At 41.8% G+C, this 18,652-nt stretch overlaps 1 protein-coding gene across 2 annotated transcripts in view; it reads left to right on the forward strand.

Annotated features, from left to right (window-relative positions):
• The window catches only part of CFAP47 (cilia and flagella associated protein 47), a 681,345-nt gene that overhangs the window by 316,674 nt on the left and 346,019 nt on the right, over window positions 1-18,652 (forward strand). For both annotated transcript variants that reach the window (XM_077482554.1, XM_077482555.1), the window contains exons 40-41: window positions 4,213-4,301; window positions 12,565-12,651. In XM_077482554.1, coding sequence (XP_077338680.1) covers window positions 4,213-4,301; window positions 12,565-12,651 — 176 coding nt within the window. The remainder of the gene's footprint in view (window positions 1-4,212; window positions 4,302-12,564; window positions 12,652-18,652) is intronic.

The raw sequence follows: 18,652 nt of genomic DNA on the forward strand, positions 1-18,652 counted from the left end.
CTTCATGGGACTTGTAGTTTCGCAACAGCTGGAGGGACACCAGTTTGAGACCCCTGATGTAGGTGATATGCTCTACTACTGTTCTATTTGAAGAAGATTCACTTTCCTAGGTTTGTTAACAAAGTCAAGCAACTCACGAGGTCTCCACCTGTACACTAGCTCAAATGGGAAACCCTGGTGGATGCCTTGGGTACCTCTCTCATGGTAAACAGTGCTGGGAATAGGCAGTCACAATTCCATTTTTTGCAAAACTCTCTTGAGCATAGAATTGAGTGCCTTATTGAACCTTTCAACCAGCCAATCTATCTGTGGATAATAGACTGATGTACGCAACTGTTTATTCTGGAACAACTTTCATCACTTTTGTGAACTTTGTGCCTTGGTACAACAAGATCTCCTTAGGAAACCCACTTGAGAACATGGTAAACAACTCTTGAGCAATTGCTTTGGAGGAGGTTTTCCTCAGAGGGAATGCCTTTGAATACTTTGCTGCGTAATTGACCAGGATGCATTGCAACAGGCTAAAATGGTACCAATAATTGATAGAGGTACCAAGGGGTTCCTAAAATGCAACTCTAAAGCAGTTAGCTGACAAGTGAGACATTAACAACAATATCTTTTACCTCAGCAGTAACTCCCGGCCAGCAGAACCAATATTTTATCCATGCCTCTGTTTTCTCTGCCCCAGGTGACCTCCCAATGAGTCTTTGTGAGCCAAGTTGAGTGCCATGTGTCTAAAAGGCTGGCGGACCAGTAACTGGTCGACCATCTCACCTCGGACTTCAGTGACTCAGTATAGCAAATCATTATAGACCTCAAAGTGTGGAAAGCTTTTTTTTGGCTGTAGGCACTTGTGATACTCTATAAACTACTGCAACTTGCTCTCTGGCATTTTTTAATGTGGGGTCTTGCATTTGGGTGTCACCAAATGCACCGCTTGACACTTTCAGGATGCATGGGATTAGAGGAACCTTCCCCCTCATTGTCCTCCTCAGACAACCTGGAGTTCCTTTACATCCTCCTCAGCCAACCTACATAAGAGGAGATAGCCCCCCTCCAGGGTCTCCCTGGCCTATCTACCACAGGTACCACATTGTCTGCATTTTCTAGAGTCACAATGTCCAGCTCTTCAAAGGCAACAGAATGATCACCCCATGCAGGTAGTTCTCTACTCACATAGTCCCATAGTTCCACAAAGACAGAACAGCCATACACCATTCTATTATGATATCATAGATCATGTTGGGTAACGCCCCAGCCTCTTAAGTAACCATTCCACACGCAGTGGTTATTGTCACTGATACCAGCAGGTACTCTCTCTAGTGTCCCCGTGTATACATGCTACTATGAGGGTCTTATGTATAGGGCCAACTCTCTCAACTAACTCAGTATAGACAAGGGTTTCCATACAAGCAGAGTCCAGTACTGCACAGGCATTAGGTTGCATCACCCATATGTCATATTCAAACTGTCCCTCAATAAGATCTAGACCCTTTGGGTGCAGAAGGACACCCTGCATGTCACCCCAGATTCCATTGGTTCCTCCTGCAGGGGACAATGAGCCTGTAGTCAGGGTCCTTGTAATCAGTCTATTCCCACTAAAAGTTTCTCAGAGCCTCTGATGCCAGGGTCCCAAATGATGACTTACCAATTCTGAGAACTGCCAATCCATGATCTCCTCTTCAACTGGACTATCCCAGAACCCTTCACCCTGTAGGTATGAGAACCCCTGAGTACCCAAAATGTCTCTTATGGTCCTCCTTTATAGGGATCACAACCCAAATAAGGGAGAAATATACCTATTGTCCAAGACCCATCCCCGGAGCCCTGTACAGTCTATAATCTTTGGTTTACAAATTAACCTTATAAGACAAAAGTTTATCAGAATAGAGTGGGTCAGCTGACAAGGCAGTAAAGCAGATGCTTTCTAATTTAGAGCTCAAATTGTTTCCTTGAAACCTCAGATTGAGCTTTCCATTAAGGTATGAGTCACGCAATTTATAAATTTACCCTTGGTTCAGTTTTTAGTTTAAAGTATATCTAAACCAAAAATGAACCCTTGGATGAAGAGGCTGAGTTTGCATCTTTTTTTTTTTTTTTTTCTTAGGCTAAGTACATTTTTTGCAAGTACAGAAAAATACCTTTTAAACCTGTCAAAATCTGGTGCCATATAAACTTCCCCTGCACTAAGCTAAAAGCCTAAAAAATTTATTTAGCCTTTGCAGTTCTCTCTGCTATCTACAAACACATCCACCCTAAGTTATGGAGATGAGGTCCAAGTCAAGAATTCAGGTGAAGGTAGCAACTATAGGTCAGGCAAAATGTGATATTAATAGGATCACCGGGTGAAAAAAATAAACCTTTACATATAAAGCCATTACATCTAAGGTTTGGTAAGCTAAAGTAATATACATTATGTTCTTGTTTATGGATACATTTTAAGCTCTGGTGTCCAACCTGTGGCCAGGGGGCTTCATGTGTCCCTTTGGCATTTATTGTGTAGCCCTTTGATCCCTTTAAGACAATAGTTTATTTAATAGGAATGTATGGAGCACAAAGATTGGAAGCATCGACTTGTAAGAGAGCTGTAATTTTTGTGAACTTTGTGAGCAGTCTCATGTACCACATCCCAGGTCTTTGACCATCTCCCGTTGACAGTTATTTGTAGTGCTTTCTATAACAAAAATGCAAAGGGACAACATGAAAACATGAAAAAAATCAGATGGTGCAAAAGAAGAATGTAAAATATTATATTATTATATACCTAACTACAAAAACAAAACATATTTTCTCAGCCTAGACCATACAGTACAGAATCCCTATGCATTACCTTTTAATCTGATGAAGCTTTTGAATTGTTCTTGGAAATCTTTAGTTAATCACTTATCACCACTTGCACTCACATACTTGAGTATGTTGTACCTGGTGTACATATATTGTAAAGGTAAATAAGCTAGGCTTTTATCAACCAGTAAATCTGAAATAATTGTATTACCTCATAGTTATTGGATTTAAGTTGGGTGGGATTAATGCTACATGGGCCCTAGGCAGAATAATAATTAGTACATCATACTTGCAACATAACATCAGGGAGAACATTACATTAGTCTGATAGCATGGTATAACTTGCTAATATTCTGTTGGTCTCACTTTTTCAATGCCCCACTGTAGTGGCTTGGATAACATACCTGTATATGGGAGTTTAATACCCACTGCACAGGGCACCATAAATAAGCCAGTCTTAAGTGTGAGCTCACCCATATCAGATATTTAACTTTTTTGGGGATATGGCTGGGTTGAAAGTTCCAGTGTATTTAATATATCCAGGCAATCCTACATTTCTGTGCTGGGATTCCTAGCTTAAAGCTGTAGTCATTATGAAAAGTAAGAGCCCCTCTTTATTCCTGTGCATTGAGAAGGTATATAACCTACAGGCTCCAGTAAACACTGTAACAGCAGTTTTCATTTACTAAAACTGGAACAGACAGAATCTGGAGCAGCTGTGTATAATAATCAACCTGTTTCTATCTCCAGCTTGTTCAGTTAAGTTTTGAAAATTAAAAACAGAAGCTGATTGGTTGTCGTGCACAGCTGCTGCAGATTCTGACAGCTCCAGGTCTTAGTAAATTTGCTTTATGACAGCTAATGGCTATTATAAAGGTGGCAGCACAAAGTTTAAAATAAGGACCTAATCATAATTAAATATTCCTGTGTAAATAGTTCAATATACATTATATCTTCTAGACTACAAGAGGGTAATGTGAGTCTCAGGATAAGAGGAAGTTGCAGTCATTATTTGTCATTGATTAACTATTCTCATTTCAGTATCTTGACAGTTATTCTTTGGCTGCCCTTCTGCAGATGTCGTTGTAGCATCTAACAGGAGACAGGAAGGAGAGCGGCATGACATTTACTTTGGAAAAAGCTTTCAAAGCATAAAGTGATAACCTCTATATATTAACAGTTTGCTAAAGCCTTAATTATTTTTCTATTTTTAAAATATATAGTAAGTCTTGCAAAATTACTCAAGCATACAGAAGTGCAGATGTATTAGCCCCCAGACTTTACAATGTGGTAATAATTGTACAAAGGGTTGATCAATGAAATCCGGAGCATAATAAAAATTATGTTGCTGCCAATAGAAACCAGTCAGACTTTTTCACATAATTATCACCATCAATTCAGTATTTCTTTCTTTTTCTGCATTATTAGGTTCAGTTAAAACAGGAATCTCCATGCTATGAACTGGAAAACCTTGTTTTGTCTGTTCAAAGTCCTTACAAGGGAAAAGGGAAATTCAGGTGAGTGGTATAATATTTTACAGTAAAATAATAATTCACTTTTATTTAAAGCTCCATAGTATTTTTTTTTAGTATTGTACAGCATACACCAACACTTTTCCTTTTTCCAGTATTATTGTCTCTACAGTAGATATTCACATTCAATCACATATTTAGTCACATGTATTTAGAGAATCGAAGGCAAAGTGTAAAAGGCTTTTGCACAACTCAGGATTGTCTAAACAGGAACCTAAGCTCTCCTCTGTCTCTTTTTTATTTGGATTGACCTTCTATTTTGATAGTGCCTAGATAGTTTCATCTTCAATGCCACGTGTCAGAACCAGCGACTTCACACCAATAATTTTAGTAGCATTGGTTAAGGGTGGCATTGTGATCACCTCTGTAAGGGGGCATTCTTCCTACTAACCATCACCGTAAGGAGAATTCTTCCCACTGCCCCCGATGAATTGATTTTAGCAGGGGTTCCCTGAGACTGAAAAATTATTTTAAGGCTTCCACTGGGGTAAAACAATTGAGAAAGACGTCTCTACTTTTTTTTGCAAAGCACTGTGGAGAACATCTGTATTGAAATTCTACTGTTCCCTCTGCACTCAGAAAAACCACTTCATGCTGCAGGAGCACTGCTTATAAGGCGCATGATGTTTAAGAGCAATTGATAGGAAAGCTGTTCCAAATCCAGTTCAGGCTATGCCAAGCACAGCCAAAGGCAGGTGAGGCTCATACTTCATGTCAAAACTCTTATGCCCCATACACACAGTCGGACATTCCGACAACAAAATTCATCAGATTTTTCAGACGGATGTTGGCTCAAACTTATCTTGCATACACATGGTCACACAAAGTTGTCGGAAAATCCGATTGTTCTGAACGCGGTAACGTAGAACACGTACAACAGGACTATAAACAGGCCAGTAGCCAATAGCTTTCGTCTTGTAATTTATTCTGAGCATGCGTGGCACTTTGTCTGTCACAATTGTCTACACACAATTGGAATTTACGCGATCAGATTTTGCTGTCGGAAAGTTTTAGATCCTGTTCTCAAACTTTGTGCGTTGGAAAATCCGGCGGAAATAGTCCGATGGAGCCCACACACAGTCAGATTTTCAGACAAAATTATCCGACCGCACGTTTTCCGTCGGAAAACCCGACCGTGTGTATGGGGCATTAGTCCCCTCCTGTTCTAGAAATTGATATAATATATAAAATTGTTATGTAGATCGCTATAATGTGGATAGAAGTGCAGCATAAGGTATAACAAGTTGGAATTCAGGTAATATAAGGAAAATGTAAGGTTAAAAATAGTACCACAAGTCTGACAAAACCTAATATTATGTTATTCTTATGCCGTGTACACACGTAGTGGACTATCCGGCGGACTTAGTCTGGCGGACTTCCCGCCGTTCTGTCCGCCGGACTTTCTGAACGGGCTACTTGCGCACACACGGCACTTTTTCAGCGGACTAATACGGTGTACTAAACCTGCCGGACTATCCGCCATACTTTTGAAATGAACGGACTCGCCCACACAGGCGGAGGAAAGTCCGCTCATTTTGAGCACGTCTCCAGGTAGGCGGGGCCTGAGAAGGAGACGTCGCTGGCCCCGCCACCTGGTATGGACTTAAAGGGGAACCCCAACGCCCAAAAAAATCGGCGTGGGGGTCCCCCCCAGGTCCACATCAGACCCTTCTCCGAGCACGCTACCTGGCCGGCCAGGAAAGGGGGGGACGAGCGAGCGCCCCCCCCCCCTGAGTCGTACCAGGCCACGTGCCCTCAACATGGGGGGGTGCCTTGGGGAAGGGGGGGCTGCGAGGCCCCCCCACCCCAAAGCACCTTGTCCCCATGTTGATGAGGACAAGGGCCTCTTCGCGACAACCCTGGCCATTGGTTGTCGGAGCTGTGCAATAAACTATTTTAACCCTGTGTTGTGTTTTTTTTTTGTACTTTTTTTCACAGGTGAATGGGTATGGGTACATTGTACCCCATACTCATTCACATAGGGTGGGGGGCCGGTATCCAGGGGGCCCCCTTATTAAAGGAGGCTCCCGGATTCCGATAAGCCCCCCGCCCGCAGACCCCAACAACAAACGGCCAGGGTTGCGGGAAGAGGCCCTTGTTCTCATCAACATGGGGACAAGTTGCTTTGGGGTGGGGGGGACGCGCGGCCCCCCTTCCCCAAGGCACCCCCCATGTTGAGGGCACGCGGCCTGGTGCGGCTCAGGAGGGGGCGCTCGTCCCCCCTTTCCTGGCCGGCCAGGTAGCGTGCTCGGACAAGGGTCTGATGTGGACCTGGGGGAGACCCCCGCGCCGATTTTTTTCGGCGTTGGGGTTCCCCTTTAAGTCCATACCAGGTTAGCGGGGCCAGCGACGTCTCCTTCGCGGGCCCCACCTACCTGGAGACGTGCTCAAAATGAGCAGACTTTCTTCCGCGTGTGTGGGCGAGTCCGTTCATTTCAAAAGTAGGACGGATAGTACGGCGGTCTTAGTACGCCGTATTAGTCCGCTGAAAAAGTGCCGTGTGTGGGCAAGTAGCCCATTCGGAAAGTCCACCGGATAGTCGGCTATGTGTGTACGCGGCATTAGAGTGAATTTCCATTCACACAATTTGATGACTAGCAGAGGTTTGACACAATGATATTGTCAGTGTAACATGATAAGGCATCACATTATACCTACCTCATTTTCAACCCTCTTTCTAAAACCTACTTCTAAAACTCCTTCTCTCCCTACAGAGTAGTAGCGTAATAGTAGTTACCAGCTGTATCACACTAATAATTTATATCTATTTATGTTGTGCCATATTAATATAAATATATATATATATAATATATATAATCTTATAGGTGGGATGATTATATGCTGTGCTTGACAGCATGTATAATTTTATATTGTCACTGTTACTTTTTAAGTGTTATGCTATGTCACCAGTGAGTAGCTATGTAAAATGCTGAGACATCAGTCTTCAGTGACCAGCTGTCTACAATGGGATTCTGAGAACAAGATCACCAATCAGTGCATTGCCTGCACTAGGAGTCTAAGATTAACATCTATAGTAACAAACTGTGCACTCACCAGCATTCCAGCATTATGAAACTGATATAGAAATCATCATTGACCAGCCATTAACCTGTGAGCACTAAGATGCTGAAGCAAACATTACCAAATACCAGCTGTGCACTTACCAGCATGAAGAGTCTATTATTTACATCACCAATGAGCATATGCACACTTGTCACCACCAAGATGCGTGGACAAACTTTACAAATGACTTGTTGTGAACTTGACAGCATGAAGATGTCAAATATCACCAAATCTTAAGTCATAAACTTGCCAGTACTAAGATGCTGAGAAAAACACTACCAAGGACCATGCATGAACTTGCCAGCATAAAGATTCTGAAACAAACATCACCAAGGGCTGCTTATGAACTTGCAGTGCTAAGGTTCTGAGACAAACATAATCAAGACCAGTCTTAAGCTAGCCTGCACAAAAATACTAAGAGTGACCACTTTCCAGCATGAAGATACAGTCTATATCAGGGGTGTCCAAACTTTTTTCAAAGAGGGCCAGATTTGATGAAGTGAACATGCACGAGGGCCGACCATTTTGCCTGACATTCTTTGAACCATTAAAAATCGGTCTAAGTGTGTTCGTTCGAGCACTAATACACGGCCCAACAAGAATTCTCTTGCCTTTGTGGCTGTGTGTGTTGAAGAGATGAGCTCGGGCATGTTATTTGGATATACCGTATTTATTGGCGAATAAGAGGGAAGTTTCAGGAAAAAAAAAACGTAAAATTGTAAATAAAAAACTCTGAAGCAAAATAAGGGTCAGTGCCAGGAATGCACCCACCATTGCCAGGAATGCACCCACCATTAGCCAGGAATGCACCCACCATTAGCCAGGAATGCACCCACCATTAGCCAGGAATGCAGCCACCATTAGCCAGGAATGCAGCCACCATTAGCCAGGATTTCAGCCACCATTAGCCAGGATTTCAGCCACCATTAGCCAGGAATGCAGCCACCATTAGCCAGGATTTCAGCCACCATTAGCCAGGATTTCAGCCACCATTAGCCAGGAATGCAGCCACCATTGCCAGGATTTCACTCATTATTAGCCAGGAATGCAGCCACCATTAGCCAGGAATGCAGCCACCATTAGCCAGGATTTCACTCACTATTGCCAGGAATGCAGCCACCATTGCCAGGATTTCACATACTATTGCCAGAAATGCAGCCACCATTGCCAGGATTTCACATACTATTGCCAGGAATGCAGCCACCATTGCCAGGATTTCACTTACTATTGCCAGGAATGCAGCCACCATTGCCAGGATTTCACTCACTATTGCCAGGAATGCAGCCACCATTGCCAGGATTTCACATACTATTGCCAGGAATGCAGCCACCATTGCCAGGATTTCACATACTATTGCCAGGAATGCAGCCACCATTGCCAGGATTTCACTCACTATTGCCAGGAATGCAGCCACCATTAGCCAGGATTTCACATACTATTGCCAGAAATTCAGCCACCATTGCCAGGATTTCACATACTATTGCCAGGAATGCAGCCACCATTGCCAGGATTTCACATACTATTGCCAGGAATGCAGCCACCATTGCCAGGATTTCACTTACTATTGCCAGGAATGCAGCCACCATTGCCAGGATTTCACATACTATTGCCAGAAATGCAGCCACCATTGCCAGGATTTCACTCACTATTGCCAGGAATGCAGCCACCATTGCCAGGATTTCACATACTATTGCCAGAAATGCAGCCACCATTGCCAGGATTTCACTCACTATTGCCAGGAATGCAGCCACCATTAGCCAGGATTTCACTTACTATTGCCAGGAATGCAGCCACCATTGTCAGGATTTCACATACCATTGCCAGGAATGCAGCCACCATTAGCCATGATTTCACTTACTATTGCCAGGAATGCAGCCACCATTAGCCAGGATTTCACTTACTATTGCCAGGAATGCAGCCACCATTGTCAGGATTTCACATACCATTGCCAGGAATGCAGCCACCATTAGCCATGATTTCACTTACTATTGCCAGGAATGCAGCCACCATTAGCCAGGATTTCACTTACTATTGCCAGGAATGCAGCCACCATTGCCAGGATTTCACATACTATTGCCAGAAATGCAGCCACCATTGCCAGGATTGCACTCACTATTGCCAGGAATGCAGCCACCATTGCCAGGATTTCACATACTATTGCCAGAAATGCAGCCACCATTGCCAGGATTTCACTCACTATTGCCAGGAATGCAGCCACCATTAGCCAGGATTTCACTTACTATTGCCAGGAATGCAGCCACCATTGTCAGGATTTCACATACTATTGCCAGGAATGCAGCCACCATTAGCCATGATTTCACTTACTATTGCCAGGAATGCAGCCACCATTAGCCAGGATTTCACATACTATTGCCAGAAATGCAGCCACCATTGCCAGGATTTCACATACTATTGCCAGGAATGCAGCCAACATTGCCAGGATTTCACTTACTATTGCCAGGAATGCAGCCACCATTGTCAGGATTTCACATACCATTGCCAGGAATGCAGCCACCATTAGCCATGATTTCACTTACTATTGCCAGGAATGCAGCCACCATTAGCCAGGATTTCACTTACTATTGCCAGGAATGCAGCCACCATTGCCAGGATTTCACATACTATTGCCAGAAATGCAGCCACCATTGCCAGGATTTCACTCACTATTGCCAGGAATGCAGCCACCATTGCCAGGATTTCACATACTATTGCCAGAAATGCAGCCACCATTGCCAGGATTTCACTCACTATTGCCAGGAATGCAGCCACCATTAGCCAGGATTTCACTTACTATTGCCAGGAATGCAGCCACCATTGTCAGGATTTCACATACCATTGCCAGGAATGCAGCCACCATTAGCCATGATTTCACTTACTATTGCCAAGAATGCAGCCACCATTAGCCAGGATTTCACTTACTATTGCCAGGAATGCAGCCACCATTGTCAGGATTTCGCATACCATTGCCAGGAATGCAGCCACCATTAGCCATGATTTCACTTACTATTGCCAGGAATGCAGCCACCATTAGCCAGGATTTCACTTACTATTGCCAGGAATGCAGCCACCATTGCCAGGATTTCACATACTATTGCCAGAAATGCAGCCACCATTGCCAGGATTTCACTCACTATTGCCAGGAATGCAGCCACCATTGCCAGGATTTCACATACTATTGCCAGAAATGCAGCCACCATTGCCAGGATTTCACTCACTATTGCCAGGAATGCAGCCACCATTAGCCAGGATTTCACTTACTATTGCCAGGAATGCAGCCACCATTGTCAGGATTTCACATACTATTGCCAGAAATGCAGCCACCATTAGCCATGATTTCACTTACTATTGCCAGGAATGCAGCCACCATTAGCCAGGATTTCACTTACTATTGCCAGGAATGCAGCCACCATTGCCAGAATTTCACATACTATTGCCAGAAATGCAGCCACGATTGCCAGGATTTCACTCACTATTGCCAGGAATGCAGCCACCATTGCCAGGATTTCACTCAGTATTAGCCAGGAATGTACTTACCATTGCCATCAGTGCAGCCTTGGAGGGGACATGGAGGGGGCTGGACGAGCGCCAAAGAACAGGAGAATCTCCTGTTTTCACAGCGGCCTCTTTAAGAGAAAGTCACGCCTCCTTTGATGGACAGAACAGTCGTCCAATGGCGGAGATGGAACTTAATATTACAGAGGCTGCAGTGTAAACAGGAAATACTCCTGTGTGCACAGCGCTCGTACAGCCTCCTATCTCCCATGCAGCCAGACCATATATCTTTTGTGGCCCCGGCGCTGGGAGATCGTCGGGGGCCACAAAAGATATATATGTTTAGATTACCAGGCGGGCCGTTCAAAACCAGACCGCGGGCCGCGATTGGCCCGCGGGCCGGACTTTGGACATGCCTGGTCTATATAATGCATCACCAATCTGTATCCATGTACTTATAAAGGAATTCACATGTCCTCTTTAAAAATTGGTGAAAGCCAGAGGTAAAGGGGGTTAGACAGTCTTTTTTACCTTTTAAATTATTATGTTAAAACTTCCATTCTCAACCAGGGTTCTGTTAAACCCTCAGATTCTTCCAGAGCTTGCTAGGAGTTCCTTAAGCTGTGACTGATTTACTTCTTATCTAATTATGCCTGCACAGTTCTGGTTCCAATGCCACTTGGCCAAGCCAGCAGCATACTACAATGATCTTTTTATCTGTTTGTAAATGTGTCATTCTGACAACGACTGTAGTAGGGAATTCTTTCCACTGACCCCAAAATTTGTTTTAGTAGGGCTTCCCTGACACCTGTAAATTATTTCAAGGGTTTCTCGAGGGTAAAAAGATTAGAGAACAGTTGTGGTAAAGACACGAGGCTAAAAATAGAAGAGGCTCAAAAGGTCCTTAAGTCATTTCTTATCACAACTGTAGAACCATAACATTATTTGTTTTTGAGAAACCAGGAAGTCGTAAATGTTCCTTCTAAAACATTAACTGTGTTTTTCAGGATGTTGTATTAGCAGTTATTGCTCATTTGGAGCCATTTAAATTCTTTTTAAGAAATCAAGCAGTAATGAGTGGTAATGAAAATATTTAATGATATAGTACTTCTCACAATACCATGCATGTTGCAGTTAGGGTTACGTATACTTATAGCCATGTATTTTTCTGTTTCAGGACTGTAACATTGTAATAACTGTATAGATAAGAGGAACATTTAATTGATTTCCTTCTGCTTCAGTTCTAATTGAAAAAGCACAAAGACTCTTTTGAAAACTTAACTTTGCCTCAAGCTAAATATTAATTCTAATGCTTTTTCTTAACAACCAAACGATTCTATAACACAGACAGTTTTATAACATTTTGCTTGTGCTGGTATGATGTACACACCCACTAATCTGATTATTATTATGTATTTTTTGCAATTTTCCCTTGAAGCTTTTTACCATTATAGCTCTATTTGACAGCTACAAAATTGAAAAATTCTTATCTGATAGGATGGCTTCTTAAAATATGTAAGCAGTGAACTTAAAACTCAAAATAGTTGAACATTTTAAATATCAGAATCTTTGCGCTGTCAAAATAAAAAAGCATCTGCCTTCTTTAGAGAATTTGTTAAAATGATTCACATATAAATTAATCAGATGCGGCTTTTGCTTACCTTATCAAAACATGTATTTTTGTTTCCATCAGGGTCATTTTAGTGGAATCTACAAGCTACTTACCCTTTCCTGATTTCCAAGATGAAATTACCAAGCTAAAGCAAGAAAATGATTGCAGGTACTGTGTATTACCTATATATCGTAAGTTGACTGTTAAGATATAGCAATAAGTATTATTAATAAAAAGGCATGATAGTAATCTTGACATTTCCTGTGTTTTATTGCATGTTCTGCTACGAGAAGTATGAAAATGCAGGATAGATGGCCATAATATGTTTCACCTGAGAAGGTGATATATTGGTTATGCAGGACTGATAAAATGATAGCATTTTTTTTTTTTTACAAAAAAAGAAAATACTTTCATTAATGCTGTGAGTAAACAATATAATGGATCCATGAAAACTGGAGCTAACAATTTACCCTATTCCTAGAAATCAGATGGGTTCATTTTCCTGATTTGGGATAGAAAATTATCCCTGGTTGCTATATACAAAGTACTTTTTGCTTTTCATTCCATAAATCAATCCAAAAGGCATGATGTAAACAAAAAACGAAAAAAAATTCACATAATCAGTAAAATAACTTTTTTTTTTTTTTTTTTTTTTTTTAACATTCACTATAAAAATACATTGGGATTTAATTACTTTGGTAGCTGTTCTTCCAGATTTCTTCTGCCTTACTAGCTCAGTTATTTCCTAGAATATCATTATTTTTTTAATATATAAATGCATTTGAACAGATCTTCATTTCTTTGTTACAGAAATCCCTAATAGAAATAATTCTGTTGTCACAATGCATTGTTTAGTATAGAAATAATTTGCTTTAAAGTCTAAATTTACCTTTATGAAAGTAATATGTGCATTTATTATTTTTTCACAGTTGCCTGCAGATCATTGCAGCTACGATCAGGGGATTGCGAGTGCAATGTCAGGCTCATGTCCACACTGCCTAGAGCTTTCTGCCCATACCTCTGTACAGGCATTAGAGTTCCTGAATTGCAGGCAGTGTGAACGAACTAGGAGTGTGCCGATCAGCACACGCGCAGTTCATTAATTCTTCAGGTCAGTCTGTTACGATGGTGTACAGATTCCTATAAATGAATGATGCAGCTGTGTGGGCAAAGCGGGTACAGGGAGAGGATTTACCACACAGAGTCACAGAGAGTGGAGCTCTGGCAGTGGGATGTGGGTGCATAGGAGCATGTGTAACATTTAACATGCTTGGATGCTCCTAAAGGTAAACTTCCAACAACATAACCCCCATCCCATCTTTGCTTCCCTGGCCGCTCCATTCAGTGTTGGGCACCAAATAAAAAGAGTGGTACTTCCAAATATGGAGGAGAATGGGACTTAGGCTATGTAACATCATAGACCAGTCATAACTGGCACATGGGTAATCTATAGCCCTGTATAAGCTTGACTAGCGATTTTGAGTTTACTGAAGACTTATCTTTTGATCCTGATGGCTGAATAGAACACTGGGGGAGTGAAAAGAGGTTCAGAATATGCTCTTATACAGTTGTACAGCATGGATTTTAGTTTGAATAGACTTCCATTATAGAACATTTATCATTGTCCTGTTGCAAGTTCAACAATTCACTAAACCAAAAGGAAGGAAGAAAGAACATTTTGTTCCATGAAAGTCATCCCTCCATTCACATTTCATAACATGAAAGTTATTCCACCATTTACATTTCACAATATGTCATTCCAGCCCAGTCTACTGTGGTGCATTAAATTAATGTACATTGCATTAGGTAAACCCACTTGAAAGGGCTGTCTAATGCACCACCACTGACCAAAGATTGTGCATGCAGCAGTTTGGACATTGCTTGGAGCTGAACACAAGCATGCTGGAAAGGTGCATTGGCGTGCTATTTTTAATGAATAGCAATAAATCACTATGGGCTACTTTTCTCCCACTCTATACAATGGGGATGCACATACCTACACATTAAAACCCAGGGAACAAAGCCTATGTCAGTACTTTATGCATTCATGTGGTAATAATGTGCTGTGATTTACCAATAGGGAGTGGTTACAAAATATGGAAAAAAATCCACAAGGAAACCTCCTTTTGTTCGCAGAAAAAAATCTTATTTAGAAACTTTATCAAAAGGAATCTCACTCGACCAAAAATAAAAGCCTGAATTGCAAAGGTACACATTCCACCCACACTACCAGTACACACAGGTTTCTCTCTAGAGGGCGGGGATGTTAGCACTCACTGCATATACTTTTCTCCATGTTGGGTATTCCCTAGAGCAGGAATATGCAATTAGCGGACCTCCAGCTGTTACAAAACTACAAGTCCCATCTGGCTGTCATGCTTGTGGCTGTCAGTCTTGCTATGCCTCATGGAACTTGTACTTCTGCAACAGCTGGAGGTCCACTAATTGCATATCTCTGCTCTAGAGGTTATCAGAAAAAATCTCCCCAAAAATGAAGGCTATCTCTACCCAATCCTGTTTTCTTGTTCAATATTTTTATTGAAGTTTTCAGGAAGAACATAGAGAAAAAAAATGGGGGGAGGGTGAACATTGTCAACCATACAGTAGGACATGGAAAGTAGAGTCGTATGTATGGGTACAAATGGCAAAACATTAATAACAAACATATGTAGACATTGTAATCCATTTCAGTGGTTGGATTCAAGGTTAGGAGGATCATCTGACACCCTCTAACACCCCATCTGGGAACAAGCTGTGTCGTGAGGGGGTAACAATTCAGCCAACCTTTAATCTCTTGTGTAAGTATTTTGTAGACCAGTAAGGAACAAAAGTGATAAAGACAAACAGTGGTCCTTAAATGGACAGAAAAGTATATAGGTAGCTCAAAGTAACTTTTCATTTTTAACACATAAAGCGTTATGAGTACATGTAGATCTTAGATACATATCAAGTATTGCAAGGTAACACCTAAAGCCCAGACCTTTTGAGCATGTAGGGAGTGTTTAAATTGCCTCAGGTAGCATAATAAACAAGTAGAGCTTACACAATGTAATGAGCTAAGCGCTTGTGTAGGAGAGCCTGCTGGGGTGCAATAGTTAATGTTGGGCGGTTGGCTACCCATAGTGGGGGAGCCATGGTATGGAAAGAAATAAGTAGTGAAGGAAAGCTAAGAAAGTGGTGAGAATGGAAAGGAAGAGGGGGTGAGAAGAGAGGGAACCCTTGGTGTAACTAGATTAAACCTAGTGGAGCATATCATTATGTCACAAGGTGATGATATATATTACAGGTGAGGAAGAGATTAGTCAAAGTTGGGTGGAAGGAAGTGTATCACCCATGGGGACCAGAGGGCTTCATATTTGGCTACCCTATCGATGATGACTGCTTCTATTTTAGCATGAATCATTGCTTGTGTGACCTTATGCTTCACTGCCAGAATGCAAAGGGTAGGGGTCTTCCAGGACTTGGTGATAATTTGTTTAGCTGCTGTTGTGACCTGCAGGAGGAGTTTAAATTGGCGATGCGTTAGGTCTGGCGTTAATAGTGCTATAGATCTGGAGATAGGGTCGTATTGAATAGGGTAGAGGGCATGCTAAACAGGTCAGACCAGAATCCCCATCCTGTTTTCAAAAAGGAGCCAAGTACGCAGCATTCAAAATAAACTAAGAAGCAAATAAACTTGAGGTAAATAAGGGGTAATCCCGCCCACTCCTCACTTACCATGTGAACCCCAAAAATGGCAAAAATATAAGTGCACAATGGCAAAAAGACCCAACATGTTTCGCTTTATACAAGCTTTTTCAGGGGTGCCCACAAATCATACTCTGTGCAAACAAAAAAATCCAATCCCACATGGGATGTAGGGTCTTTTTTTCCTTTTGTGCACTGACATATTTTGAGTTCACATAGTTTATGATAAGTGGCTGGGATTAACCTCTATTTACCTCCAGTTCATTTTATTCTCAGTTTATGTTGAATACTGCTTACTTGGCTCCTTTTTGAAAAGAGAATTGGGTAGAGCAATCCTTCAATTTTGAGGGGATCTTTTCTGATACCCTCTAGAGAAGACTCATTCTGTAGAAAGGTCTATGCAGTGAGTGTGAACATCTCCACCCCTAAGGAGAAACCTGTGTATACTGGTAGTGGGGGTGGAAGGTATCCCTCTGCAACTCAGACTTTTATTTCTGGTGGCAGCAGCTCAGAGATTATTTTTGATAAGGTATCTGAATGAGAATTTCTTCTAAAAACAAAAGGAGATTTTCTTTTTTTTTTCCATATCTTGTAACCACTCACTATAAGTAAATCACAGCACATTATGTCCCCTGGGTTTTGATGCATGGGTATGCACAGCCGCATTGTATACAGTGATTAGCCAGTGCATCCCATTGGGAAATACATTTAAAAGAGCGAACAAAAGTCCTGGATGGCTTAACTCTAATGTAAAATTACATATAAAGGCAAAGGAGAAGGCCTTAAAAAAATCCAAGGCTGGGGGATCATCACCAGCATTCAGACTTTACAAAGAATGCAACAAGATATGTAAGGGTGCAATTAGGGTGGTTAAGATAGAACACGAAAGATACATGGCAGAGGAGAGCAAAAACAAAATCCCAAAAAATACTTTACGTATATAAACAGTAAAAAAAGGGAGGACAGACCATATTGGCCCCATAAAGAATGAGGAAGGATATCTGGTTACAAAGGATGGGGAGATGGAGAAGGTATTGCATTTATTCTTCTCCTCAGTCTTCACAAGGGGATCGTGGGGTGCTTCAGTAACCAAAACTGCAGTGTTTGTACTCGTGACACATCACAGGAAGCACCCTCATGGCTAACGGAGGACAAAATTAGAAATAGACTTGGGAAACTTAACATTAATACATCACCGGAACCAGATGGCTTGCACCCAAGGGTACTTGGGGAACTCAGTCCAGTCTTTGCCAGACCATTGCTCCTAATTTTTACTGACAGTCTACTGCCTGGAATTGTACTTGCTGGTTTTAGAAAAGCCAATGTAGCACCAATATTTAAAAAAAAGGGACAACATACATCCCTGGGAATTACAGATCAGTTAACCTAACATCAATAGTATGCAAACTCTTGGAGGGGATGATAAGGAACTATATACAAGATTTTAGTAACGAAAACAGTATCATTAGCAGTAAACAGCATGGATTCATGAAGAATTGTTCTTGCCAAACCAATCTATTAGCCTTCTTTGCGGAGGTGAGCTGCCATCTAGATAAAGGAAGGCCCATAGACGTGGTCTATCTGGATTTTGCAAAACAATTTGACACAGTTCCCTATAAACGTTTACTGTACAAAGTAAGGTCCATTGGCATGGATCATAGGGTGAGTACATGGATTGAAAACTGGCTACAAGTGTGCGTTCAGAGGGTGGTGATAAATGGGGAATACTCGCAATGGTCAGGGGTGGGAAGTGGGGTCCTCCAGGGTTCTGTGCTGGGACCAATCCTGTTTAATTTGTTCATAAACGACTTGGAGGGTGGGGTAAACAGCTCAATCTCTGTATTTGCGGATGACACTAAGCTAAGCAGGACAATAACTTCTCTGCAGGATGTGGAAACCTTGCAAGAAGATCTGAACAAATTAATGGGGTAGGCAACTACATGGAAAATTAGGTTTAATTTAGAAAAATGTAAAATAATGCATTTGGGTGGCAAAAATATGAATGCAATCTACTCACTAGGGGGTGAACTTTTTGGGGAATCTAGGATGGAAAAGGACCTGGGGGAACTAGTAGACGACAGGCTCAGCAATGGCATGCAATGTCAACCTGCTGCTAACAAAGCAAACAGAATATTGGCATGCATTAAAAAAGGGAATTAACTCTAGAGATAAAGAGATAATTCTCCCACTCTACAAGACTTTGGTCCTGTCTCACCTGGAGTATGCTGTCCAGTTCTGGCCACCTGACCTCAGGAAGGCTGTACAAAAAAGGGCAACAAAGCTAATAAAGGGTCTGGAGGATGTTATAAAGAAAGGTTGCAAGCACTGAACTTATTTTCTCTGGAGAAGAGTTGTTTGAGAGGGGATATGATTTCCATTTACAAATACCATACCGGTGACCCCACAATAGGGATAAAACCTTTTCGCAGAAGGGAGTTTAATAAGACACGTGACCACTCACTAAAATTAGAAGAAAAGAGGT

Source organism: Lithobates pipiens, unplaced genomic scaffold (assembly GCF_037356315.1).
Source record: "Lithobates pipiens isolate NorthernLeopardFrog02 unplaced genomic scaffold, aLitPip1_a1.2 Scaffold_16, whole genome shotgun sequence".
In the NCBI taxonomy this organism is placed as follows: Eukaryota; Metazoa; Chordata; class Amphibia; order Anura; family Ranidae; genus Lithobates; species Lithobates pipiens.